The 27,686-nt window shown below is 39.9% G+C and overlaps 1 protein-coding gene across 1 annotated transcript in view; it reads left to right on the top strand.

The window, feature by feature from the left end:
* The window catches only part of LOC127568897 (regulator of G-protein signaling 5-like), a 41,890-nt gene that overhangs the window by 3,403 nt on the left and 10,801 nt on the right, over positions 1–27,686 (top strand). Inside the window, exon 2 of the mRNA XM_052013148.1 lies at positions 16,622–16,732. Coding sequence (XP_051869108.1) covers positions 16,622–16,732 — 111 coding nt within the window. The remainder of the gene's footprint in view (positions 1–16,621; positions 16,733–27,686) is intronic.

The following is a 27,686-nucleotide window of genomic DNA, read 5'->3' as shown; positions in this document are numbered from 1 at the left end:
TTGGGTTCCACCTAATGACTCTCAGGTCTCTGGGGAGTAAGGTCAGACAGTCAATGCAGGGGACAGCCCTGACAAGTTCAGATCAGAGCCCATAAGTTTGTCTAAGCTCAGCTGGACTGGATTCAGATGCTGGACCTGAGGACCTGTCGATGTACTAGGGCAGCATAGAACGTAAACTGTATCTGCACTGAACACACTTGCAGGAAGAAGGGATAAGTCCACCTTTGGTATAATGGCACCATGTCTCAGGCCTTTGCTAAGGAATTTTTGTCGGTGGAAAGGATGCCATATCAGACAGGGATCACAATAGGTATCTGATTAGGCAGTGACTACCTAGGATAATTTACTACCTAGTAAATGGCATACTCCTATTCCATAACGCCATTTTATCCATTGCTTGATTCTGTTTCCACCACCCTTTCAGGTAGTGAAGTCCATTGTCTGTGTAAACCTGTTTCTCCTCACACACCTCCTTGTCTATCACCCATCACTTTGAATTATATATCCTCTGGTCTTTGCAGTAATGGGAACAACTTTTGAGCACATCAATCATGCATTATTTTTGTCTTCAAGGGAAAACTTTAAAAACTTTATTTATACAGCATGGTAATAGGCCCTTCCAGCCCAATGAGCCCACGCTGCCCAATTACATCCATGCTAACCTACTAACCTGTACATCTTTGGAATGTGAGAGGAAGCCGGAGCACCTGCAGGAAACCCACGCAATCACGGGGAGAACGTACAAACTCCTTACAGACAGTGGCGGGAATTGAACCCCGATCACTGACGCTGTAATAGCGTTACGCTAACCACTACGCCCACTAAAATATTAGAACATTACTAGAACTAAATTAGGATGAAAACCTTTAAAAAGTTATTTAAATCTGAATTATGGTTAATTGTTCAACTACACATGGAAATCAATACAATAACCACTCTATGACCTGAAGATGGAAATTACCAATCATGTCAAATTCAACTTGGAACATTCAAAGGAAATACACACAGGATTAGGCAATTCTGCCCCTCACATAATTCTTTGACAATGAGATCATGGTTGATATTTCACGTAAGTGCCACTTTCCTGTACTAACCCCATATCCTTTGACTCACTTCACATCTTACCCTATGTAATTGTTCATGATGTTGTACACCTCTAACAATTCTTCTGAAAGCACAGGCGTTGCACCGCATATAACTCTGTAGGGCGAGGAAGGGTACACATTTTGTGAATTAGACACTTAGATTAATGTGACTGTTTTATTATTGTCCCATGTGCAACTATTTCTTTTCACCACTTTCACATCTTGCCTATTTTTAGACGCTAGTTGTCAAGTGACCTCCTCTCTTATGCTGAATGGTAAGGCATGGATTGGCCCTGAGCAATAGAAGGGCTGGGAAAGAGGTGCTTAGCTGTTTGCAGGACTGCTTTGCGTTGGAGGAACTGAGGACACTGGGGGAGCAGTGACTTTTGTTTATCAGATGGATGGACTGGGGAAACCAAGGAGAACTGAACAATAACAAGAGCATCCCAAGGATTTCTACTGCTGTATTGGCCTCATCGTATTCTGCCTCATTCTTAGGATTACACCGAGCTCTCCGCTCTATGCCTTGTAACTGCCCAAGGGTCAGACTTTGCTTACAACATTAATTAGAGCGCCATCTGGAAACCCTGGCTGAAGACTGCCTCCAGGTTGATCTAGACTTAAGAGAGTGTCCCTTGTCTCTGAGCCAGTAAATCTGCTTTGAGATGAAACAAAATCAGGAAGGTGGTGTACCATGGGCCAAAAGCATCATGGTAATTGCCCAGGAATCTTCTGCGCACTGGACAAAGCCCACCACTGCCTATTGAGGATGAGGAAGCCCTTGTGATTGACAAGTCCTCCCTATTGACATGCATGTAGTCCATGGGACCCTGCATCTGTAGGATCCCAGCCAGAGCTGCAAACCAGAGCAGCCACTCATGCTGGCTGCCAGTAACATAGATAAACAGTATGGTCTGTTCTGCCCTAGTCTGCAGTGAGCTTGTGTCTGTTGTGGATTAAGATCATAGAGTCATATGGCAGGGAAACAGGCCATTCAGCCCATCACATTCATGCTGCATTAATTCCATCTTCCAGCACTAGGCCCGTAGCTTTCTCTGCCTAGGCTATTCATGCTGTCATCTAGACACTTCTTCAATGCTGTCAGAGATTGTTAGAGATCCCTGCTTCCACACTCTCTCAGGCAGTAAATTCCAGGTATTCGCCACTCTCTGGGTGAAAAAGGTCCCTCTTAGATCCCCTCTAAATCTCCTACCCCTTACCCTAAATCTATGTCCTCTAGTTTTACCCACCTCTGACATAGGGAAAGGTTTCCCCCAGTCTCCCGTATCTACACCCCTCATAATTTTGTATACCTCAATCATGTCCCCTGTTAACCTCCTCCACTGCAAGGACAATAGACCCAGCCTCTTCTGTCTCTTCATAACTGGAGAAACAAAAGGACTGCAGATGCTGGAATCTAGGTGAAAAACACGATGATGCTGGAGGAACTCAGCAGGCCAGGCAGCATCTGTGGAGAAAAGCAGGCGGTCAACGTTTCGGGTCAGGACTCTGCTTCAGGACCGAAGATAGGAAAAGGGGAAGCCCAATATATAGAGGGGAAAACAGAGCAGTGATAGGTGGACAAAAGAGGGGAGGCGGGGTGGGCACAGGGTGGTGATAGTTCGAAGCAGGTAAGAGAGAGTGATAGGCAGGTGCGGGGGAGGAGGGGAGAGCAGATCCACCGGGGGATGGGTCAAAGTTAAGGAGAGAGAAAAAAAAGAGACTAGGAAAAGAAAGAAGGGAAGAAGAATGGTGGGGGGGGGGGGGGGTGGGTTTGTGGGGAAGGGGGCTCGGGATTACCTAAAGTGGGAGAATTCAATATTAATGTTAATTCCAACTCTTCCACTGCCAGGAGAATTCCAAATGCAAATTAGAGGAACAGCGCCTCATTTTCTTGGAACCTTGCAGTCTAAGGCATGAATATTGAATTCTGCCACTTTAAGTAATCCCCAAACCCCTTCCCCACACCCCTCCCAACCATGTTTCTTCTCTTCTTCCCTTTCCGAACCTTTTTTCCTTTCTCTCCTTACCTTTGACCCATCCCCCAGTGGATCTGCTCTCCCCTCCTCCCCCACACCTGCCTATCACTATCTCTTACCTGCATCTACTTATCACCACCTTGTGCCCACCCCGCCTCCCCTCTTTTGTCCACCTATCACTGCTCTGCTTTTCCCTCCTATATATCGGGCTTCCCCTTTTCCTATATTCGGTCCTGTAGAAGGGTCCTGACCCGAAACATTGACCGCCTGCTTTTCTCCACGTGCCTAGCCTGCTGAGTCCCTCCAACATCATCGTGTTTTTCATCTCTTCATAACTGAACTGCTCCATCCCAGACATGGAAGATGGGTAAGATGGAGATGAATTGATATAGGCAGGTAAATTTGAGAGGGGTGCTCCACCGTTCCTTTCAAATGACAGAATCAAAAGTTTATGTGAGGTCAAATGAAGCCATCTGGCTCCTGGCGGTTCCCTTAGAGTTATTGCGCGGTGAAGATGATATCCACCTTGCCACTGAGAGGAAGTGGTTGAGGAGAACCCTTGGGCAGACAGCAGGGAGATCCCTGTTTTTTTCAAGGTTTGACTAAAAATTCTCCTTAGCCAAATCCATAGCTTCCTGGGATAAGACATGTTGGTAGCATGTTGGTTCCACGTTAGAGTCAAGCAGACCTGTTGCTGTTGGGAAGTGGAAGTCGCCATTGTGTGACGTCTTTTCATGTGGAGTGACCGTTGCACTGAGTGAAGTTTTGGCTCGTTCCAAAGGAGCCTTTGTGAACAAACTCTTTCACACAAACAGGCAAGGAAGCAGCTGGAACATTTCACCCTCAATGGTATATTTCTGTGCTGTGTCTTCAGTCCCCTTCAATCACTGCCGTATGTTCTCCTTACTTTCATGCGAAGTCTGGGAAATGTTTAGACTACAGGTAAATTGCAAGAACCATGATGATAACACTGTAATGATACAGCTGACAGACTGAAATTGTCAACCCGTCTCTTCTGAGGGGGTTGTTCATATGTGTTTCAAGATTCTTTATGGAGCTTAGGGAAACATTCCTACTTCTCAGATCCCACCAGGAATCCTCACAAAAACTAAAACAAACTTGCCTCAGCCTAGCTGTGAATTAATAAGGGCTTTTCCCAACCAATGACTTCCTTGGGCTTTGATGAGAAAATCAGGTAGGTTCAATCCGTCTGCCAAGACAACCCAACCCATGGGCGGCACAGTAGCGCGATGCTATTACAGCGCCAGCGATTGGGGTTCGATTCCCGTCACTGTCTGTAAGGAGTTTGTACGTTCTCCCGTGTCTGCGTGGGTTTCTGCTGGGTGCTCCAGTTTCCTCCCACATTCTAAAGACATACAGGTAGGTTAATTTGGGGTTTAAAAATGGGCAGCGCGGACTCATTGGGCCTGTTGCCACACTTTAAAAAAAATGTTAAAAAAAAATTTACAAAGAAATGTAACTGGTTTATAAAAAAGAACAGTAGTTCAGAATGTGATGGGAATTAATCAAAATATCTGTCCGCTCTATTTACCTCAGGTGAAAAGTGGCTTCAATACTGATTTAAAATCATCATGTGCTTGCTAAGTTATTTGATACCATAAGTCACAGATTTGAGCTGCACACAAACATCATGTATTGCTCATTTGTTAGACTATTTCCTTTACAACATAGAAGGAAGCCTATCACATCTATGTCAATTCTTAGAATATTCCCATCCATCCCATTCCCTGACTTATTTCCCTTTGACCCACTCTCTCACACATACCCATAGTCATCTCCCAGATTCTCCACCCCCCCCACCCGCCCACTCATTCTCCACAAGGGACAATTCACAGTGACCAATGAACTTACCAACCCGTGTATCTTTGGGATGTGGGAGGAAACTGAAGCACCTGAGGGAAGCCCATGCAGTCACAGGGAGAATGAGCAAAGTCCACACAGATGGCATCCAAGATCAGAATCAAACCTTGGTCACCAGAACTGTGGTTCTACCTCTAGCACCACTATGCCACCCTATAAACTATGATATTTAAAAGTGCTCTGAAAAGTAAGGTCAAATATTCAGTTACATAGTAACTGTAGTTTGACTTGTATATTATGATTGTGCTTGTATCTTGGTGTTCTTAAGTGCAAGAGAATAGAAATCTCCAATTTCCCTCATTGCTCAATTGGCTTTCGCATTTACAATGCATTTTTAGACCAGCCAAAGAATTCAGATATTGATAGCCTCTCTAAACTACATTGCAGACACACTGGTTGACATCAGGAGTTGAAGTGCAGACATGGATGACTTGTATGGGAGGTCACTTTGGACCCATGTTCTGAATGGCCCCATATTAATGCTGGAAATCTGCCATAAGCTTAGCTTAGTGAAAATCTGCAATGGACAAGGGAATCGTGATGTAGTGAATTCCATCCCTTGGATTTATTGTTTATGACTGGATGTGAATTGTCCACTTAAGAATTCTTTCTTTAATACATCTATCATAATACCTCTGATCAATCTCGAGGGGTATGTAGGCACCGTGAAAAATCATAGGCAGCTTTGTGTTTCAAGATCACCTATGATGAAAGGAGACTGCAAGAAGTAAATTGCCACCAAGGGAAGCATTATGTGGAAAAGGAAATGGATTATAGGATGTAGGAGAATAGGAGGAAACCATTTAGCTCTTCAAACCTACTTCCCCATAGTTAGATCATTCCTGAATTGTATTTCACCTCCATCTATGTGCCTTGGTCTGTAACACTAAATTCAAACTTCTGTTAAACTGATCAACTACACTTGACAGGCATTTTGATGATCATGACTACCTATAAAGAGAGTTAATTGAAGTCGTACTTCACGTTGCCACTCCATAAAATAAATCTAATATTTAAATATCATAGTTATCCTTTGAGAACATTCAAGAGAGTTGCTTTAGGACAGGATAGTAATGCTATACTGCCAAAATAAATCAAAGTTTATTGAGTTCGATTTGAATTGGCTGGAAATGAAACTTTCTTATTTTGTAATGGTATCGCTAAAAGTTCAGATGTACTTGTCTTTTTAAAAAAAACAGGAGTATCATTTCTTCTTTTTGGGGAATCAGAAGTAATGAATTGATCCTATGCTTCACATTGCCATGGATTAGTGGAAAATAGAGTTTATTAGATTATGTTATGGCTTTGTTTAGGAGCTTGGTGGTTACTGTTCTGGATGTAAAAACATCTCAAATTGTTGATGAGGCCAATTTTAAGGAACTATAATTTTATGCTTGTACAGTGTCCCATGTGTCTTGTCTGTTAGAAATATTCTCATAAAGGAAGCAATCTCAAGGAAAAAAGATGTTTTTCTCTTCTAGATTTAGGTCTATAGAATGCTGATGAATTTTCAGTGTGTGTCTGTCTTTAAAGCTTTAGATACTTGTGCAAATGTTTAAAATAGCTGAAATTCTTTAAAAGTTATCACATTATTATAAAATTGATTGTAATTATTGCAATGTACAGAAGATTTTTGTTAATTTTCATTGTTGTTGATGTTATTTTCCTGGTTTAAATATTTAAAATCCTAAAAATTAATATTCTCTTTTACCGAGGAAGTTGTGTTCAGTAAAATACACTTCCTTTGAAAGAAAGTTGTTTGCAATTTTTGTTAGGGGGTAGTGAGTTTTAGCTTTCATTAGAATAAAAGCAATTTATCCATCAGCTCGGGTTCCCATCCCCCACCCATGTTCTAATCGTAACATTTCCTGCTTCCCTCAGTGCTGTATTGGTGGCCTCCTAATTCTCAGTCCGTTATAAGCCAGCTCATTTCTGTTTTGAATGCAATTTCTTCCATAAAACCCAGTAAAATGTTTTAGTTGAAGTGGAGGTGAGATTATCAATGAGAAGGAAACAAGCAAGGTGTCAAATAGCAGAGTTACTTTATCTATTCCGCAGAGTTACTTTATCTCTCTGACTATTTATATGCATAGAAATTAGGTTGCACAGTGTTAGTTTTAGCAAAGCTTTGCAATCCAACATTAGTGTTATACAGAGTAAATTACCTTACCCATCACTTTGGTGAAAATGTACCAATTTTGCGATTGGAATAGACACTTCCACTTGGGATCCCTCCTACATATCTGACATTTTCCCAGCATCAGGCATGCACCCAATGACATCAGTTATCCCACAAGGCATGTTTGAAGGCATCTGTTATAAATTTGAGCTCCTGGGTCCAGAAAACAACCACCATTTGGTGCACAAAAAAAGTTATTTGCAAAACCCCTTGAGTTCTAGATTTTGACACCATTTAAAGGGCCTTTGGGCTAACAGTGGGACATATCACAAAGCAGCTCCAAAACTGGAGACTGGTCGCATACCTCACAAAGTGCTCAGACTGCTCAAATTCAGATTTAACAAATTAAAATTTAACTGCTGAGGAACTCACTCAACAGGAGCCTCTGTGGTTCTCCCCTCCAGTATGGTGAGTGCTGTGTCTATAAGTACCCCTCCCACCCTCCCCTAGCACAACCACACCCACATGCCCACAGGCTGGGTGGTTTCTACCTCAGTGGAGGATATGAAGCAAATACCTTTTTTTTACTGAAATGGATTGGGTCGATTTACATGCAGGGGATTGGAGATTTGATGACGACTGTTTTCTATGAGTGGCTGTGAGAGGCAAGGAATTTGCATGTGTACAAAAGAGATGTTGTGATATTTTTCCCAGTGTTGTTACATTGTTTGTGTTGTATCTCATTCATCAGCACTTCAATGCCTTTCTCAGAGAATCTTGGTGCTGCCCCATGCTCTCTCCAGCTCCCGCACAGCAGAAGTAATGACTATTGCTTCTGGCTTACTGCCATGGGGGAGTGTGCCTTTAAGGGCTTATACCTTCCTCTGATTGGTGTTCAGTAAAGTGTTGGCATCTGTGATAAATTGAGTGTATTCCCACCAGCATTCACACTGTGGAATCATTGCTAACACTGTTGCAATAAAAAGAGAAAATGCTGGAAATACTCAGCAAATCAGACAGCATATGTGGGGAGAGGAATACAGTTAACATTGCAGGTCAAAGACCTTGCTAACACTGCTGCCCACTTGCTTGCAGCCGATTTTATGAACTCTTGGAGGGGCACCCAATTTGGCATTAGCACGAACCACAATAATGGCATTAGCTCAACGAAAACATTTCCAAGTTTAAGTGATTTAAGATCAAGAATGAAGATTAAAATGCTAGAGATTTAGGGCAAAGAGCAGGCGAATTGTTTATGCATGTAGTTAATGATTAAACTGGAACTTGTGTCAATATTTAAAGACAGATTAAGTTGGCTGAAGGAAACAAGATGAAGAGGATATGGGAAGATGGCATATTCGTGAGACTGGAACTGCTTGTCTATAGCACAGACAGCATTGGAGACTGGCTGAGCCAAACAAAGATATTTTGAGATGGTAGTTTATTACAAACAGTCAACAGAATCATCAGGCAAACTATAATTTTTTTGGCAAGCTTGCTTTGCACTTATCAGGATTCAGCTACATACACATGCTGTTGCTTTCCCAATGCATCTATCATACTCCATTCTCCTGAAGGCATCCTGTTGGTATTTTAAGGAAGACAGTCTGGAAGTGTGAGCCATAATCTCTGCTCTCACAATTCCCACTAAAGCTGGTAAGATACAGGTAAGACCTACATACAACTTTTCATTACAGCAGACACTTCTGTCGTCCCTTGCAATTTCACAAAATGATCAATAAACAGGCATTGAGATTGCCGCTGCAAACTCCCTAATCCAACTCAAGGTGAGCCAACAAATTCACACCTCACTTTAACATCTCAGCAGCAAGAAGGCTCTTCCAGTGATGCAGAACTCTTGTATCAATAGCCTGGAAAACCAGACTAGATTTTTGTACACAACTGGCAGAAGTGGGACTTGAATCCACAACCCTATAACTCCTATGCAATATGTGGCCAATTGAGCCTCCTCTACCATGCTGCTATTAGCTTCGACTGTGCTAGAAATTTACAAGCAGCCACAACTAACCCCATGTTGAAGAAGCCTGTGAAATATCAATCTGCTTATTGAAGACTGGAATATGAAATTTGACAATTGAAGGAGATTTGATGAGTTCCTCTTGCACCCATGTGTTCCAAATGAATTTATTCTTTCCAGTATTCCTGTGGGCAATGTAATTGTTCAGCCATCAAGAACAACCTGGTACTGTTTAACATAAAGAGCAGTTTCCTTTGAGCCTGGGAGGGGAGTTGCTGCTTTGGTTGAGTCAGGAGAGGGGAGGAAGGTGCTGCACTCAGGGCCCAGAGGTTGTGGTGCTACCCATTTGGGGTCCAGAAGGTAGGAGGTTCAACAGCATACTGGAATACTGGTGTCTCCTCCTTGAGAAAGTGGGGAGACAGGTAATTGAGAAAGGACCAAGGGCAATCAGAGTTTGGGTAGGGAAGAGGTTTCTGAAAATCATCAGAGATTCGAGAAGTTGATAATAGCGGGAGGGAGGAAGGGATGGCCCAAAGGACAAATGATCAGTTATGGGCCTTAAGCCTGCAAGCAGCCACTCCAGCATTGTATAATGAAAACATGATTACCTTGGAAGTGCCCAACTACTAAAAGGGAAACTTTCATGGGGAATTATAACATTTGATATACATCCAGCATTAGGAATTGCCCAGTATGATTGGAAATGATCAAGAAATGGTTAAGCCATGAAAAGTTTTTAACACAAATATTTCTTGCAAATATTGAAATTCAAATATCTGACCTGAAGCTTTTTTTCATTGGATCAAAATGGAGCACAGCCTACCAAAAAGGAACAAATAACTTTATTTCAGTAAAAAGAAGGAATAAAAGAAAGTTTAACATACAAATCTTGCAAAACTAATGTACAATAGAAATGTTTAAGATCCTTTCAGGATATAGATAAGAATAAGTTGTTGGAATTCCGGTACAACACATTTTCCCTTTTCTACTTGTGAAATATTATCCCCACTTCCCATAAAGTATCAGCCCGTCTATTATTGGCTGGGTATTGATATTTAATCATTGAAGGAGAATTGTCAGATTCCTCATGTATCCAAACCGATGTGTTGTGAATAAATTAGTTATTTTCGATATACATATAAGCAGAACCATTGTTTATCAATATTATTTATCGTGAAAAACACTTGTTGGTATTTACTGCTGTAGAAGGACATGGAAGCTAGTGAGTTCAGGAGAGGGAACAATGATATCCTATAACATATCAAAGGAGGAGGTGTTGGAGGTCTTGAAATATATAAAGTTAGTTAAATCCCCAGGGTCTGACCAGGTGTGTCCTAGGAGGTTACGGGAAATAAGAGAGGAGATTGCTGGGGCTTTGACAGATTTTTGAATCTTTGTTAACCTCAGGTGAGGAACTGGAAGACTGGAGGATATATAATGCTGTGCCTTTATGTAAGAAGGGCAGCAGGGATAAGCCAGGGAGCATCAAGCTGGTGAGTCAAACATTAGTGGTGGGAAAGTCATTGGAAGAGATTCTGAGCGACAGGATTTATTTACATTTGGAAAGGCAAGGACTGATTAGGGAGATTCGGCAAAGCTTTATGTGTGGGAAAATGTCTCTCATGAATTTGATTGAGTTTTTTGAAGAGGTTATCAAGAGGATTGAAGAAAGCAGGGTGGTAGATGTTGTCTACATAGACTTTAGTAAGGCCTTTGACAAGGACCCGTGTGGTAGGGTGGTCCAGAAGGTTAGATCACATGGGATTAGGGTGAGTTGGCAAATTGGATACAAAACTGATATCTAAAAGGAGGCAAACAGTGGTCGTGGAGGTTTGTTTTTCCACTCTGGAGGCCTGCGACCAGTGGTGTGCTGCGGAGATCAGTGCTGGGTTCCCTGTTGTTTGTCATATATGTTAACGATTTGGATGAGAATAGAGGTGGCAAGATTATTAAATTTGCAGATGACACCAAAACTGGTAGTATAGTGGGCATGGAAGAAAGTTGTCTAAGGTTACAACAGGACATAGAGCAACTGGGAAAATGGACAAGGGAACGGCTGACGGAATTTAACTCAACAAGTGTGAAGTGGTGGATTTTGGTAATTTCGATCAGGGCAGGACGTACAATGAATGGCAGGGCCCTGAGGAGTATTGTTGAACAGGAAGAACTTAGGGTATAAGTATGTAGTTCCCTGAAAACTGGAACACAGGTAGACGGGTTGATGATGGCGTATGCCATGCTTGCCTTCATTGGCCGAGGCATTGAGTAGAAGAGATGGGGCATCATGTTACAGCTGTACAAAATGTTGGTTAAGTTGCACTTGGAGTATTGTGTGAAGTTCTGGTCACCACACTATAGGAAGAGTGTGGTTAAGCTAAAGAGGGTGCAGAAAGGACTCACAAGGATGTTGCCTGGATTGAAGGGCTTGAGTTACAAGGAGAGATTGGATAGGCTAAGTTTTTTTTCCCTAGAGTGAAGGAGGCTGAGAGGTGACATAATACAGGGACATAAAATCGTGAGTCATAGACAGGACAGATAACCAAGTGTCTGTTTCCCATGGTAAGGGAGTCTAAAGCTAGAGGGCATAGCTTTATGGTACAGGGGAAGAGGTTTAAAGGGGATCTGAGAGGTCAACTTTTCACACAAAGAGTAATTGGTATCTGGAACAAGAGGAGATAATGGAGGTAGGAACAGTAACAACACTTAAGAGACATCTTGACAGGTATTTGAATAAGTAGGGCATTGAAAGATATGGAATTAACACAGCCAAGTGGGATTAGTATAGATAGGCATGATGGTCAGCATAGATGCGGTATGCTGAAGGGAATGTTTCTATGCTGTACAACTCTATGACTAATTCAAGGAGATAAATCATCTTTTATTTTAGTCCTATCCATCTATAGTTCAACGTTCAATATTTCATATGCAAAAGAAGGAAATGTATCTCAGCTGTTCATCACTTAACCCTCAGAGAAAAGAGCATTGTAAACATGATAATTGTAAATCAGAGATTTAATAGAGCTGAAATGGATGGCCACATTTAAATCTGTAGCCTTAGAAAACGTGAATAAGCAAACATTAGAGCTTTTAAGCCTCCCACTAAACATACAGAAATTCTGCAGGATTAGATAGTCTCTGCATTTGGTTAATATGTGCGCAGGTTGTGTTTGGTCCCGTCTGCATCTGTCAATACTAAGAAATTAGGGCACACACATATGTTAAAAATATTAAGGAGAATGAAGGGATATGAGCTTGTTGCAGGAAAGTGATGCTTGGGTATAAGATCAGCCATGATCTTATTGAATGGTACAGCAGCATGAGGGGCTGAATTGTAGACTCTTGATTATGGTACTTATGTTTTTTTTCCTTTTAACCTGAGTTTGCAAAGCAGACCTGGAAAATTTTATTCAATGCCTCAATTAAAGATGATAGTCTTCATGTCACCAAAAGCAAACTGATATTAGAAAATGAAGTAAAAATAGGGAATGCAGCAGAACATCAAACAGGTCAGTCACAGAGCTATACAGCACAGAAACAGGTCCTTCAGCCCATCTCATCCATGCCGACCAAGTTGTCTACTTGAGCTAAACCATTTCCCCGTGTTTGGCCCATATCCCTCTAAACCTTTCCTATCCATGTACCTGTCTAAATGTGTTTTAAATGATGTCTTTTGTGGGGACAGAAACTAATTTAGTCTCACATGTGGATGGCCATTCAGTCATTCAGATCAAAGGTAATTGGTCTGAGATGTTAACCCTGTTTCTTTCCACTTATTATTTTGAAAGATAAATTTCTTTGAGAGCTTAACATTGTGGGTACCAGGAGGATGTTTCCTCAGCTGGAACCATGGGTCTTTGTCTTAGTAGACAAACAACTAATCTGCCCAGAAATCCCTCCCCACTTGGTAGCCCTAAATGGGTTAAATATTAGCATCTGCACATTGGACTCTCCATTGAAACCCTTTAATGTGGTGAAAGAAGCCAGAAACTCCTTCTTTGTGATGGTATTCATTGCATTTCATTTTGGCCCCTCACCTTCTATCACAGTGCCCAGATTCTTTATCAGTTAAAGACTTCCTAACATGGGAGATGCCAATATAGTTCATCTGATTAGCTTATGTTCCATCACCCCACTTTATATGTGGATTCATATATTCTTCTAAAGACAGAAAAAAAATGATCTTGTATTTTGACAGTATCCTCTGATTTCATGGTTGTACTCAGAGTTCCAGCTCTTGGTTTACATCAGACTGATTTCCTTGATAGTATCTAGAATTAAGATCACAGAAATAAGTTCTTTGGCCAACAATTCTATATTGGTGTTTATGTGCCATACTTGCCTCCTCCTGTCCTACTTTGCTTAACTCTGTGGAAACTTGTGGAAACTTCGAAGGAGTAGATGACCTGCTTTTTCTCCTAAAAAAAAATTTCACCTCTTCATTCTTATTTTTATGTGATTCATTTGCCATTTCCATGTACAGTTGACAACGTTATTGGAGTCTTCATGTGTTTTGCACGCAAGAATTTAAGAAAATAGGAACAAGTGTAGGCCACCTGGTCCCTCAAACCTGCCTCGTCATTCAAAGCAATGGTGGCTGATCTGCCTGAGGCCTCAATTCCTTTTTTGTGTCAGTTCTCTGTTGGCCTCCATTCCAAGCTCTACTTCCCTTTTAAATACCTCCAGTGATCTAGACTCCACAGCCATCTGGGATAGAGAATTCCAGAAATTCATCACCCTCTGCAACAAGAAATTCCTGCACACACCAGTTTTACTTGCCCACCCCTCTATAAGATAAAATATACAAGCAGATTAGGCCATTTGGCCCATCATCTGCTCTGCTATTCAATCATGGCTGGTTTTTTTTCAACTCTATTCCCCACCTTCTCCCCGTAACCCTTAACCCCCTTACCAATCAAGAACCTATCAACCTCTGCCTTAAATACACTGATTGACTTAGCCTCCACAGCCCTCAGTGGCAAAGAAATTCCACAGTTTCAGCGCCCTCTGGCTGAAGAAATTCCTCTTCATCTCAGTTTTAAAGGGACGTCCCTTTATTCTGAGGCTGTGGTAGACTCTCCTACAATTGGAAACGTCTTCTTCACATCCGGGCTCTCCAGGCCTTTCAGTATTCGGTAGTTTTCAGTGAGATTTCCCACCCCCGCCATCCTTCTGAATTCCATGAAGTTCATACTTATAACTAGGTTCGCTTGTTTGAGACTCTCCCACATGTGAAAGCATCCTAATGTTTCAAAAAGATTACCCCTTATTCTTCTAAGCTCCAAAGAACACAGATTCAACTTCCTTAGTGGCTCATGATTGGACAACCTTCTCATCCAAAGAATTATCTTAGTGAACCTCTCTTCTGGACTGCATCCAAAGCTAACATATCCCATAATAAGGGAGCAAAACTGTACACAGTTATCCAAGGATGGCCTCACCAACACCCTGTACAATTGTAACAGCGTAACTTCTCTATTTTGTACCAATCTATCTCAGCAATAACGTACAGGGTCAGCCAAATTTTGAAATTGTACTTCCAATTTCCGAGACTTCTTATATAAGTTGTGAACGATGAACCTCCAGGAAAAGTTTCCCACTGTCTCTAAGTCTGAATAATGATGTTTAATGATATCACTTTTTTACATCTGTAGATAGATTTTAAGTTTGTGCATTTGCAAACAGTGTTTGGATGACAAACAAAAGTAGAAATTTAAATTACTTTTTGGTTATTTAATGTTTATTCGGCGAAGAAAACAATTTTTACAGAGTCTTAAAATTGAGATAAGCATTAAAGTAGTTGAAGTTTAGACATGCCAAGAGGCAGCTGTCCAAAGCTCTGTTTGCAAACGATATGATTGTTAAACATGGAAATCTTGCTGGTGAATTAGACTCATCAGTCTCTAGTTTTGAGTACTGCAGGAAGATGTAGAAGTCCATAATAGTGCCACATGTGCACCAATGTGGTACATGCCGGATGCCATATTGGTGAGGGCAATACCACTTGTGGATTGAACACCTGCCAGAAGCACATGGAGTAGGCAGGTCATGATAGCAATCAGTTGGCAATGTTAACACAGCACCAGCACTGCCACTATAGAAATCTAAGCTTCAACTAATAGCTCCCTCAACTTGACTGAACATACATTCAGCAGCCCCACTCTTCCTTCCATCCCCTGCCTTCACCAGTGCGACTTAAAGGGATCATCAGCTACTTTCAGATTAGTTGCTGGTTGGTTCCTTCTGCTGTTGCTTTGATTCTAACTGATCAAGAACTTTTGCTTCAACACAAACCAGTTGCACCCAGTGCAATGGAGACGACCACTGGATGGAGCATGACCAGGTGAATGAGTAGTGGGGACATGGAGCTAAACAGGCAGGTGGACGAGGGAGAAGGAACAGTGATGGCTCAGCAGTTTAAGTTACCAGACTAGCAATCTAGAGCAATTTAAATCTATATTTAAAGATTTATTTTTATTCTGTTTCTAGAGACCAGAGAAAAGAGAGGGCTTTGTTAGGATTGCAACTTTTCCTATGGCCTAGTGTGCCAAGGACAATGCACATTGTTCAGTGGGCATCATGCATCATCTCTGCCCACTCCTGGAGGCAAAAAGACTTCAATTCTCCCAATGTGCAGCCAGTGTGTAGACGTAAAGAGCAACTCAAATGGGTCAATGCAAAGTATCCTAATGATGACTTAATTCCACCATGTCACAGACATTTCCGATGTTCTCTGTGCAACCCCCACCCCCAACCCCACAATCTAAAATATTCTTAATTTCTCACTTTTCCAGTTTTGATGACAGGTCATGGATTTGAAACATTAACTCAGTTCCTCTTGCTCCACACCTGCTGCCTGAACATGCTGAGTACTTCCAGCAGTTTCTGTTTTTATTATGAATGAGACCTGAGTGAGTTTATTGGGAGGTGTGATATAATATGGTGTACTGAGCAGTGCTCAGGTCCAGTGGTGTAACTGGGCTGGTAGGTTACAGCATTTGAAGCAGCATTTACTGCCCTTCACTGCTCATGAGGAGTAATGTAATATTTTGTGATGGGCACAAAGGTCAGTATGGATGTAGTGGGCTGAAGGGCCAGGTTCTTTGTGGTACAATTCTAAGACTCTTGCGGAACATTCACGCGATGAACGGTGCAGTTTGCAATGGGTGGATACAGAAGTCATGATAGCTATCAGGTGGCATGAAGTTGGTGTGTTGCCAAATATCTACCAGGAGTATGTAATCAGTCATGCTCTGCTACCTCAGTCCCCCTTTTTGGCTATCAATATCTTAGTAAACAGATGTCTACTCAGAAAACAATGTTATTTAAACATCATAGAAGCAAAACTTGTATCAGAAGCCATATCAACTTGTCTCAATAAAAGGTAATTTCTCCAGAAAATTGCAGTGAGTGGAGGATAGTTCCCTGGAAATCATGTGCATAATATCTATCATTTGCAGCTGTTTGATTACCAGGAGAATTACCCAATCCCCTCCACAATGGCTGGGAAAAGCATTGCCACATACACAAATTTTATCAAGTAAACTACAGCACTGTTAATTTTTCTGTATTTTCTTCCTAGGGCCAAAGGAATAAAAACAAAGTTAGGAATCCTGCTGCAGAAGCCGGAAATCATTACTGACTACATCATCCCATACAATGACAAAGGGGAGAAACCAGCCAAGCCTGCAAGGTAATGAACTGTGGATATGTGTTCCATTTGAGGGAAAAAGCTGGGCAGTAAATAATCGGAGTGAAATAGAGTTTGGTTATCAGAAGCAAAAAGATAAGATAGTGAGACATATAATGACAAAAAAATTGCAGGGAAAAAAATGTTAGGGGTACTCCTCCTTCCAGATTTCCTCCTAAACACCTGGCTATCTCCTAACCTGTAGCACCAACATCTGTCATAAGCAACCTGTGTCAGATAAAAATGGCTTTGGTCATCCTAATGTTATTTACCTTTTAATGAAAGACATCAAAAATGTTTCTGTTTATTTCTGGTGGAATTACTAACCACGTTAATTGGAAGGAGTGGACCTCTGAGAACAAGTAGAAAAGACTTCTTGTTCCATCATTTTTTGGCCTCGCCACTAAATCTGGATTTTGAGTGTAGATGGGGCAGTAATATGGCAGAAGTCATCCCTGTTCTATTTCTGGCAAAATATCATGGAATGGTTACAGCACAGAAGGAGGCAATTTGGCCCATTGTGTCCTTACTGGCTCTTTACCAAAGCAACTCACTACTTTCACGTTCAGGCTTCTTCTCTATTGACATGCAAGTTTTTTCTCACTAAATTTTTATCCAATTCCTTCTTGAGGGCCACAGTGTATTCCACATTCCACCCACTTGTTGTGTATGGAAGAAGGTTACTTAGTCCAATTTGAGTCAACCCTCTGCTTCTGCCTCACTGTCCTCTACGTACTAGGCATTTCAGAATGACATGAAATCAAAATGTGCCATGTGGGAATGATTGATACAAAGTCACAACCCACCGAGTGTGTTAAAACTCCAATATGTCACTCCAGGTCGCCCTTGAGACTTAACATAAAAATTCATCTAGTTGTTGATGATTACAGTGCAAGGAATATACCATTGTTTACAGTTAGGATGATGAATTTCAGATTTGAAGGCATGGGTTACTTTGGATGATTATATCTAAATCTGGTAACAGACACAGACAGAAAGGAAACAATTGTCGTTCTACCTTTTCGTCACAAATGAATTATGCTGAAATTTTCCGTAAATTGGAAATATAGGTATAGGCTTCTCTGGATGCATTCTGGAATTGTTACTTTGCCATTATTTCAGCTAATTTGCTCAATTTATTTAAATTCATCACAGATTTAACCTTAAACTAACCTTTTCAATTTGGAGAATTAAAAACTCAAGATCGTTAACTTTGGATTATTCATACTTACAGTAAGACTACATTTACATGACTTATTAAGGTCACTCTTCAGAACATTTGAAGTTTCCCTCGAACTTGAATTTCCTCTTGCATAATCCACAGAATAGAGGAATTCTGTGGATGATGGGAAACAAAATCATGAATGGGAAAGCTTAGCCCAGAATGTTGTGAGATCAAATGCTGGCCTTGTTCTGACTCGGGTTCAAGTGCAAAATGTACTCACCATGGATATTTTGAGCACTGGAAAGCACAGCACACAAAAAAAAAAGACATTGAAATGGTGATAACTAGCTCCTCTTATTTCAAGATACATTGGAACATTTTGTTAAAGAATGAAAAAAACTGACATTCAGAGTCAATCTCCTAAAGCAACTTACACGTGAATTACTGCAGAAATGCCTCTCCTGTTTTCTTCTGGTGGTTAGGCATCACTGCTGAGGGCTATTTTGCACATAAAATAACAGAAGAAAACAAATTGACGTAAATGGTCTTCCATATAAAATATTATTTAAAAATAAAAAGATATCAGTTAAAATGCACACAAATGTTTAGAAATAATTAAAAACATTAATATAATTTTTTTTTAAAATACACTGTGCCTCAACTCTTGCCCTCCTAAGCAGCAGTGCTAGAATTCCCATTGAAATTGATGGGGCTTCCAATTCTAATTCGGGTCTGACAGGCACAGGGTTCAAATGTAGTGCCACTTTGGGGCACCATCTGTCACTCAGCAAGTCCCAGAAGCCTCTTCAGATCTGCTAGCCACAGCCAGCAAGGTTTGGCCGATTGCAAAAGACAAGCTAACATATAAAATGAAATGGTGAGACTATTCAATAACACAGGCAAATGTCTGTGGGGAGTGAGGTAGAACTGACTTCGCAGATTGGTAATCTTTTGTCAGAAGCGGGAACTGCTGCAAATTAATGAAATTTTGAGCACAGAGTCAAGGAAGGATGAGAAGAGAGAAATGTATAGAAAAAAAAATCAGAGGAGGCCTGTCAGAGGCTGGAAGGTAGGCGAAATTGAATGAGAAATCAAATGATGGTACAAATGTTAACATGGCTAGAAAATAAAAGTACAGTGGGCTTAGAGTTGTAAATAGCACAACAATTCCCAGCACCTGCTGCCCAAAAGAATGGGTGTGATCTGCAACTGTTGAACTCAATGTTAAATCTGAATTAGGACAATTCTACCATGGGAGTTCATGCACACATCTAAAAAGCAAACAGCAGCTTGATTTAAATCTTCTCCTTCTGCACTCCCTCAATATTACACTGAACCACTAGCCTAAGTAATATGCTCAGCTTTTGGAGTAGAACTTGAGCCTTTAATTTGGAAGTGAGAGTGCTGTCACCGAGCAAAGTTAACATTATAAATTCATGGATTGAAATACAACAAAACAGATTCAGTTAATGATTTCTGTTACTTAATACTAATGCTTGTTGCCTGAAGGGAAAAACATTGTGTTTTAAAAGACGACAGCAAATAAAACAGAAAATCATTTCACAACAATCCCCTAAAGGGATTTACATAAGTGAATTACTGCAGAACTAACTGCCTCTCCTGTTTTCCTAAGTGGTTATACATCACTGTTACGGACTATTCTGTACATAAAATAACAGAAGAAAGCAAATTGCAATGATTTAAAATGATCTGTTAGTGGTTGATGATAGCTGGATGTCACACTGAGATAAAGCTGCAAATTGCAGATGTACCTTTTTGGTCATCACGTGGAGCTTGCATAAACCCATGTGCCTTCTAAGAAACTGTAAGTGAATATTTAATGGAAGTCCAGTCAAAACAAAGTTCCAACAGTGCAATAAGTCATAAGATTATGGTGGATTAATGTAAGGATCTAACCACTGCATTTGTTACCTGTTTATTTCCATTTAATATAATATGTAAACCAAAGCAATCTGCCTTGCAGGGACCATCCTTGTACCATTTAGCAACATTACAATTTCTTAATAAGCTATTGCCTCTCAACTAAAAGTGAAGTGTAGAAAAGTAATAATTGATGTACATAGCGCAAGAACATCATTCTACTTCTAATATTTGGAATTATCAGAAGTCTCAAAGGCATACCCTCATCAAAGATGCACTACTAACTTGGGTATGAACAAAGAAGCATATAAGTTAGGAACAGGAATAGACCACTCAGCCCGTTAAGCTTCCTCTGTCTTTTAATAAGATCATGGCTGATCGGATTGTAAACTCAATCCTGAACTTCTGTCTACCTGTGGTAATTTTTCCCCCTTGCTTATCAATTATCTATTTACTGTGCTTTATAAATTTTCAAAGACTCTTGTTTCCATTCCTCTTCAAGGAAGAGTGTTCCAAAGATTCACAGCCTTCTGAAAGAAAAGAAATTGCCTTATCCCTTTCTTAAATGGATAACGTCTCATTTTTCAACAAGAAACAATAGTTTTAGAATCTCACAAGAGGGAACATCCTCTCCACATCCACCATGCTGAGATCCCTTCGGGTCTACTATGTACTATTACCAAACTATAGACTGTGACTCCCTGATAATTTGAATTTCAAGGATGAAAGGAACTTGCTTTCACACAGTTAAGTGCAAGTATCCATCGATACAATCCCATTTACCAGCACTGCTATGCCTAGGTGATTTAAATGCTCATCCAGATGCTTCTTAAATACTATGAAAGAACCTGCCTTCACCATCTTCTTGGGCAGTTTGTTTCAAATTGCAGCTACGTTCTCGGTGAAAAATTCTTCCTCAGATCTCTTCTAAACCTCTAACTCCTCACCTTTAACCTATGTCCTCTGGTCTCAAATACCTCTGCCATGGGGAAAAGTTTTTTACTATCTACCCTACTTATGCCTTTCATGACTTTGTATACCTCTATTAGGTCCCTTCTCTACGCAAGGAAAACAAACTCAGCCTATCCAGTCTTTGTGTTATATTTTTTTTCTTTTCAATGCTACCTTCCTCTGCATATCATATTCCCCTACCAAATTAGTTAAAACCACACAGCACTAGTTACTACATACAACACACCTTGTCTCCCAAACTGAGTCCAAGAGTTATTCATCTAGATATTTTCATCTTCCACATTCCTGGATAGACCATTGGTATTCAATTCCAAAAATATTAGTTACTTCTGTCTATTTTCTTCTACTTTGATTGTATTTAAACTGTGCTTTATTGACATCCCAGCAGCTTTTTAAATAATGATCAACTTTCATTTCCTTGTATACCATAAATAAAGTGCCCATATGCTTGTGAACTGCATAGCCAGTAACTGAGGCACATTATCATGTATGCAATACATTCATCATGCATGATGAGCATTTTCTGATTTAGTTTCAGAATGCCAATATGTGCAGTATTTTGCTTTTGTACTGCTGTTTGTTTTTGGAACTGGATCTCCAATTGTAACTTGCCAGTGGAATATTAGACTTGAAGGACGTTACTCATTTTGAAGTTTGAAACATATTGGATCTTGCTAACAAAAATATTGTGCATAATGATGCCACTGTCGTCATCCACTATGTTTTTAATGGTTTTTCCCCAGTCGATGACTACTTCCCAAGATACAAAGCTGCGGTTTTCCTTGTATGTTTTTTGTGTGAATTCTGTCAAATTGACAGTGGAATTTGGAAATAATCTTTTGCTTAAATTTCTAAATATTGCCATGGATTTACTATTAAAAAATAACGTAAATAAAGATGATGAACAACCATTACAAAGTTTCTGTACCTGTCTCTTCTGCTAAGCAACATGACTGCCCTATCTAACAAGAAAACCAGCAATGAAGGAGATGCACAGAGCATTACAGATGGTGCATCCTGTGACCTTCACCCACAGCAAATTCTTCACAGTAAAAAAAAGAGTTAACAAGGACTGAACAAGCAGATCATAGTAGTTAGAAAACAAGAATTGTTTTTTGGAGGTAAAGTGGAAACAGTTAAAGAAAAATAAATTTTGCCCAGAAATTCATCCACCATTAGAAGCATTAAACTCATCAAATTGCACCTCTGAAGTTCATTCCAGTGAAGTTTAATAGAATGAATTTCAGAGGTAGAGTACAATACACTGGCACTACAGCATAATGCTTTTGCACCACGGATGGAGGTCTTCTATTTAAATGAGAATATAGAAGACCTTTAATGAGAGCTGTGTCATGGAATCATGGAATCACAGTGACACAAAAGGAGGCCATTTAGCTCACAAATTCTGCACTGGCTCCTTGTAGAACAATACCATTAGTTTCGTTCCCCATATTATATGATCCAATTTGGACTTGCCAAGAGCATAATGGCCCACAAACTGCAAATGCATCAACAGTGAAAGAATAAAACAGACAGCAACTTCTGGTGTCTACATATGCACAGTTAAATGCAAGAATGCAGAAGTGATGCAATGCTTCTCCAAAGGATGAAACACTGGCATCAACAGTAAACGGGTGAATTAATGTCAGCTTCATCACTTTACACATTAGTATCGCTGTAAGTCACACAGAAAATGTTAAGTCTTGTTGAATGAGGTGTACCTGGGTTTTTAACGCTGTACTGCATAATAATTCCTCTGAACAACTTCTCAGATTCTGCAAAACTAATTTTATAAATGTGGGTCATCATTAACTCAAAAAAAATTTTAAAAATCAATAGCTTCAAAGTGAATAAAGTTCATTGCTTTTTTTTTCCTGAGAAGTACCATTTGAACAGGTACATGGATAGGAAAGATCTGGAGGGATATGGGCCAAACCAAGGCAAATGGGACTGGATCAGGTTCCTTGGTCAGCATGAATGAGTTAGGCTGAAGGGTCTGTTTCCATTCTATATGACTTATGACTCTAATATGTTAGCTTCTAAGTTAAAACCATATCAATATTATAGTCTTTGTGTCCCTTATGTCCTTCCCTGTATTTTTTAAATAAATAAAATGAATGCTCTCTATTTCTTGGTCTGCTGTCTGGGAGTGCTACAAATTGATTGGCCTTCCAGCCATCTTGGTGACATTACCGTTGCTGGATGCCATGATTTCCCTGCCTAACACTGGGGAAAAGGAAATCCTGCAAAGTTCCATAGGCAGGTTTCTTGAAAGTCAGTATTTGTTTGCATTGGACCAGAAAATCTAAGCTATTTTAATCACTCCTTGAGAAAATTCATATTGTTAAACTGTAGTAATGTCCCAAAGAAAAACTATTGTGCAATCACCCTTACGTGACGTTGCATGGTTTGCTTACGTTACTAGACTCTGAGTTATGTGGTGCAATTGGTTCCAGTCCATTAGTGGTGTACTGTTCTTTGTATCTGTTCTCTTCTTCCTCTCCCTCACGCCACCCCCCCCACCCCACTGCACCTCCTTAAAGGGTTTTGAAGATGTTCCAGTAATTAAAAGCAGCTTTCAGGATGTGTTAAATGTATGATTAATCAGTACTGAGTTAGTTAGGATACCATGACAATGTTCCAAAGTTTGACAGGGGAAATTCTGGGCAAGTTTTAAACTTGGTGTTGGAAGCTGGAAACAGCTGTTAACATTTTATAAAGAAAGAGTGATTTTTTTTTGACAGAAACTTCATTAGTATGGTTTGCTTTAATCATTTCCAGATTTTGTACAATGCCAAGGCAGTTTGATCTGATTGCAAAAATATTTGGAGAATTTCAGAAATGTAAATTGACCCCACCATTTACTCGATTTAAATCCAAAATGGAATCGATGCAGTTCCTGCTTTAGAAATACTGCACGTAAATAAGTAGTCATGTATATAAGGCTTAACCTGTACAGTCTCAGTTCTTACTCCCAATTCTCATAGAATCCTGAGCAAAAAAAAAGATATAATTGGAATTTCCACAGAAGCTTCTGTCTGGATGTTTTTGGATTTCAGGTTTGCAAATGATGGTATGTTTGATACTGAATGAGACACACAACATTTCAGGAATTGGGTGGTACAGCAGCATAGCAATTGGTGCTCCTGCCATGCAGCTCCAGTAACTCAAGTCTGATTCTGATCTCAGGTTCTATCTGTGGGGAGTTTACACATTCTCCCTGTGACTGTGGTCGTTTCCACCAGGGGCTCTGGATCGTCCCGCATTGCAAAAGTGTGCTGATCAGTAGATTAAGTAGTGACAGTAAGTTGTTCATAGTGTAGGTGAGTGGTGTGAGACAGAAGAGGTTACAGTGAAAATAAGTGGAGGATTGGGACTGATGAGAGTACTCTGTGAGCCAGCATTAACTCAATAGGTTGAATGGCCTCCTTCTAAATGTGAAAAAAATTTGAGATAATCCTTTGAATTTCCATGCTTTGCATCATTTTAATGGTCATGGGGATTGGGGAACTCACTTGGGGAATGATGGGATGAAGAAAAATAGGGAATTAGAGAAATGGTGTATACAGAAGTGGAAGTTGATGGATAGGAAGTGAGAGGCAAAGAAAGAACAAAGTAAAACTGGAGAATTATAAGCTGTATGAGTTAGGAAAGGGAAAAAATGCTTAAATCAAAGAAAGCACCGAGCAATAATAAAAGCAAGCTGTGTAGACAAGCAAAAAAGAGAAAGATAAAAAAGTAATGGATAAGAGAGTAGAAGCGCATTTTGGAAGGGACTGAGCAAGAACTTCTTGGCTTGTAACTTGAGTTTGAAGTAGGTGTCATTTCTGTTTGTATTCTAGCTCATTATTCATGAATATCTTTACAATGGATTCAGCTTGAGAATGCAATTCAGGCTCTGGAAATTTTTGTTGTAGTGTATCTACATTTATGGACATATTGCATGTGTGAACCTACTGTGATCCTGATGGGTAGAAAAGTCATGTGGTGTGCCTACTTGTAACAGAACACATTGTCTGTAACAGAAGCTTGAAGTCTCATCATATAAATAGTTTGTGTTCTACCTTGCAAATAAACCACCGCTCTGTCTGTCATAATACCTTTGTGAAGATATTGCAGTTGTCAGGAGGGAAGGGAGAGGAGAGCATTTTTTTGTCTTGTCTTATTTAGGGCCCTCGTGGGAGACAATGATTGAGGAATTTCTCCTCGACTAACCAAGCTAAATTTAAAACTGCTTTCCAGAGATTGAAGTAAGTTATTCAAACCCACCGTGTTGTGCACTGTGTGACATTTACTACATTTCTCAAAATAGGTTCCACATGAAAAGGATCAATGTTTCCAGGCAAAACTCTTGTGCCCTCTGCTACCTCCTCTGAATCCAAAAACATTTTCTTCAGTAAATAGTTCCTGTTTTAAAATACTAATTTTCTGATCAGCTTCTAGAAGAGCTTATTTAATGAAAGTTCATTCCATGGAATGAGCGTACTTGCTTGAGATTACTCTTGCCATTTTGTACACAGTGATATCTTGCATCACAAGCAAACAAACAGCTCATTACATCTGCAGACGTGACACATTAGTGAAACCCTCAGCAACAGAAGTTTCCGGCATTAAAACACTCATGTTATCCTTATATAAAAGAACATTCTCGCAGCTGGCTCAGTGAAAAGTTAATGATGATCAGTGGGCTGCCAAAACAATGGCGAGGCTAATAGTGCTTACTATTATTTCTGTGCAAGTGCCACAGTAACAGAAAACAAGTGGTACATGCAATTAGGTCCATTAATCCAAAGGTTCTTCTTCTTGAAGGACACTTTACCATTTACTTTTGAAAATGGCACCTTGTTGTTTGACTCTCTGATATGCATTGTATAGCATGGTGTTTCTGTATTTTCACAATAGAAACAAACTAATCATTCTAGAAAGTTAGTGTTTGTTTCTTCCAGTCTGTAGTCTTTCAACAGTGTGATAAATGTTCATTCATCTCAGAACTGTAATTAAGGATAAGATAAGGCTCACAACATCAATATTAAAAGATTTAGCAAGTGTTTGTAAATTACCAGCCCTTGATAAAATGTGCACCAGACACCTAAGAGAAATGTGGGAGAAACAGATACAAATGCTCATTGCATCATTTTCCAATCCACTTTGGCATAGATGTGATATTGGACTGGAAAACCATAAGTGCGGTGCCATTGTCTAAAAAGGGAGAATTATGAGTGAGTCATCTCAAAATCAGGTGTGTGAAACTACCAAAAAAAAGTCTATGTTGCATATTAATCAGAAAGCTTAAGGGCAATCATCATGAATTTATTAAAGGTAGCTTCGTTTGATTAACTTGACTGATTTTTTTCCTTGTGGTGGGGGGAATATCTAATGTGGGGGGTCAATGAGGGTAGTATATTTGATGTAATCTACATACATTTTAGCAAGGTATTTTATGTGGCATGAACCAGAAAAACTGAAAACCCATGGGTTCCAAATTAAACTGGCAAGTTGTCTACAAAATCTGATTCAGCAACATGAAGCAACAAATAATAGTCAACAGGTATTTTAGTAATAATTGTAGGTGCATGATTATCTTTGCAGAGAATTAAAACATTGGCCATGTTCTTGAGACCAAGAAAGGACGTTTCAGGTTACAGAAAGGTATTAATGGACTAATCAGGTGGGCAGTAAAACAGCAAATGGAATTCAGTCCAGAGAAATGAAAGACAATGTAGTCAGGACAAGCAAACAAAAAACACCATAAATGGTAGGATACTGAGGGTGTGGAGGAACAGACAGATATCTACAGATCCTTGAAGGTAGTAAAGTGGGTAGGTAAGTTAAACAGCTATATGGAGCAGTTTCCTTCATTGGCCAATGTAATGAATATAAGCGAAGTCATGGCCAAACTATATAAAAGATGACTTAGGCCACAGCTAGTGTATTGAGCACAGTCCTGACCTTGATATACTATTGAGCTAACAGTAAATGGATGTTGCCAAGACTGGAGAAGGCTAATTATGAGGAAAGATAAGTGGGTTTGTGTTGTTTTCATAGAACAGAGGAGATTGTGAAGAGATTTAATTGAGGTGGATAAAATTATGAGAGGTCTCTATGGAAGAATCAATAACTAGGGCTCAGTAATTTAGATAATTGGTATATCAGTTAGAGGTACATTGAGGAATTTGTTTTTCATCCAATGGGAGACTGAAACTCTGCCTTAAAGGTGATGGAGGTGGAATTTCTCATCATATGGGAAAACACTAGATAGATTGCAACTCACAATATTTCACAGCAGAAGTTTAGAAATAGTGAGCTCAGCTTTCTGAAAATCAATCTGGCTTTGAATTTGAAGTGGTTGGTTGCAGTCTGGTAAATTAACCTGAATATCATTTATTCTTATTCATGAGTATAGACATACGTGTTACAAACCACCCTCAAATCTACTCATATGTAGAGATCCTGAACCCTAAAGTAGCAAAGATATGAAGAAGCATTCTGCAGGCCAGGCAGAATCAGAGGAGAGACAAACAGGGAGACAAAACAATTTTTACTTGTATATCCAACTGTGTGATTCTATCCAGAGTGAGCAAAAGATTATACTAAAGATTATATTGAAGTTCATCTGCTTATACCGTACTACCTCCTGTGACATAGCACAGAGTTTAGAGTTCAAATAGCTTCTGTGCAAGATCAGGCTTTCTCTCAAGATTTTTATTACTTAAGATTGTATTGATAATTAAAAGAACTATAAACGTCAGTCTATTAGCTTCTGGATATAGAATTCCTGTTCGATAAGTAACAAACTTGCTCAGGATTCAATATATAATTAGAAACAGAAACTTTGAGAGACGTTTAAACTATTTAAGAATAGTATTATTCACAAGAGCATAATTGTTCCATGCAGAATAGCTCCATAAGATGCTGCCAAGTTTGATATTTCTGTGTTAA

This window comes from Pristis pectinata, chromosome 3, assembly GCF_009764475.1.
Source record: "Pristis pectinata isolate sPriPec2 chromosome 3, sPriPec2.1.pri, whole genome shotgun sequence".
NCBI classification, from domain to species: Eukaryota; Metazoa; Chordata; class Chondrichthyes; order Rhinopristiformes; family Pristidae; genus Pristis; species Pristis pectinata.
The sequence above is the reverse complement of the archived record's forward strand: the minus strand, read 5'-3'. Positions and strand labels throughout refer to the sequence as shown.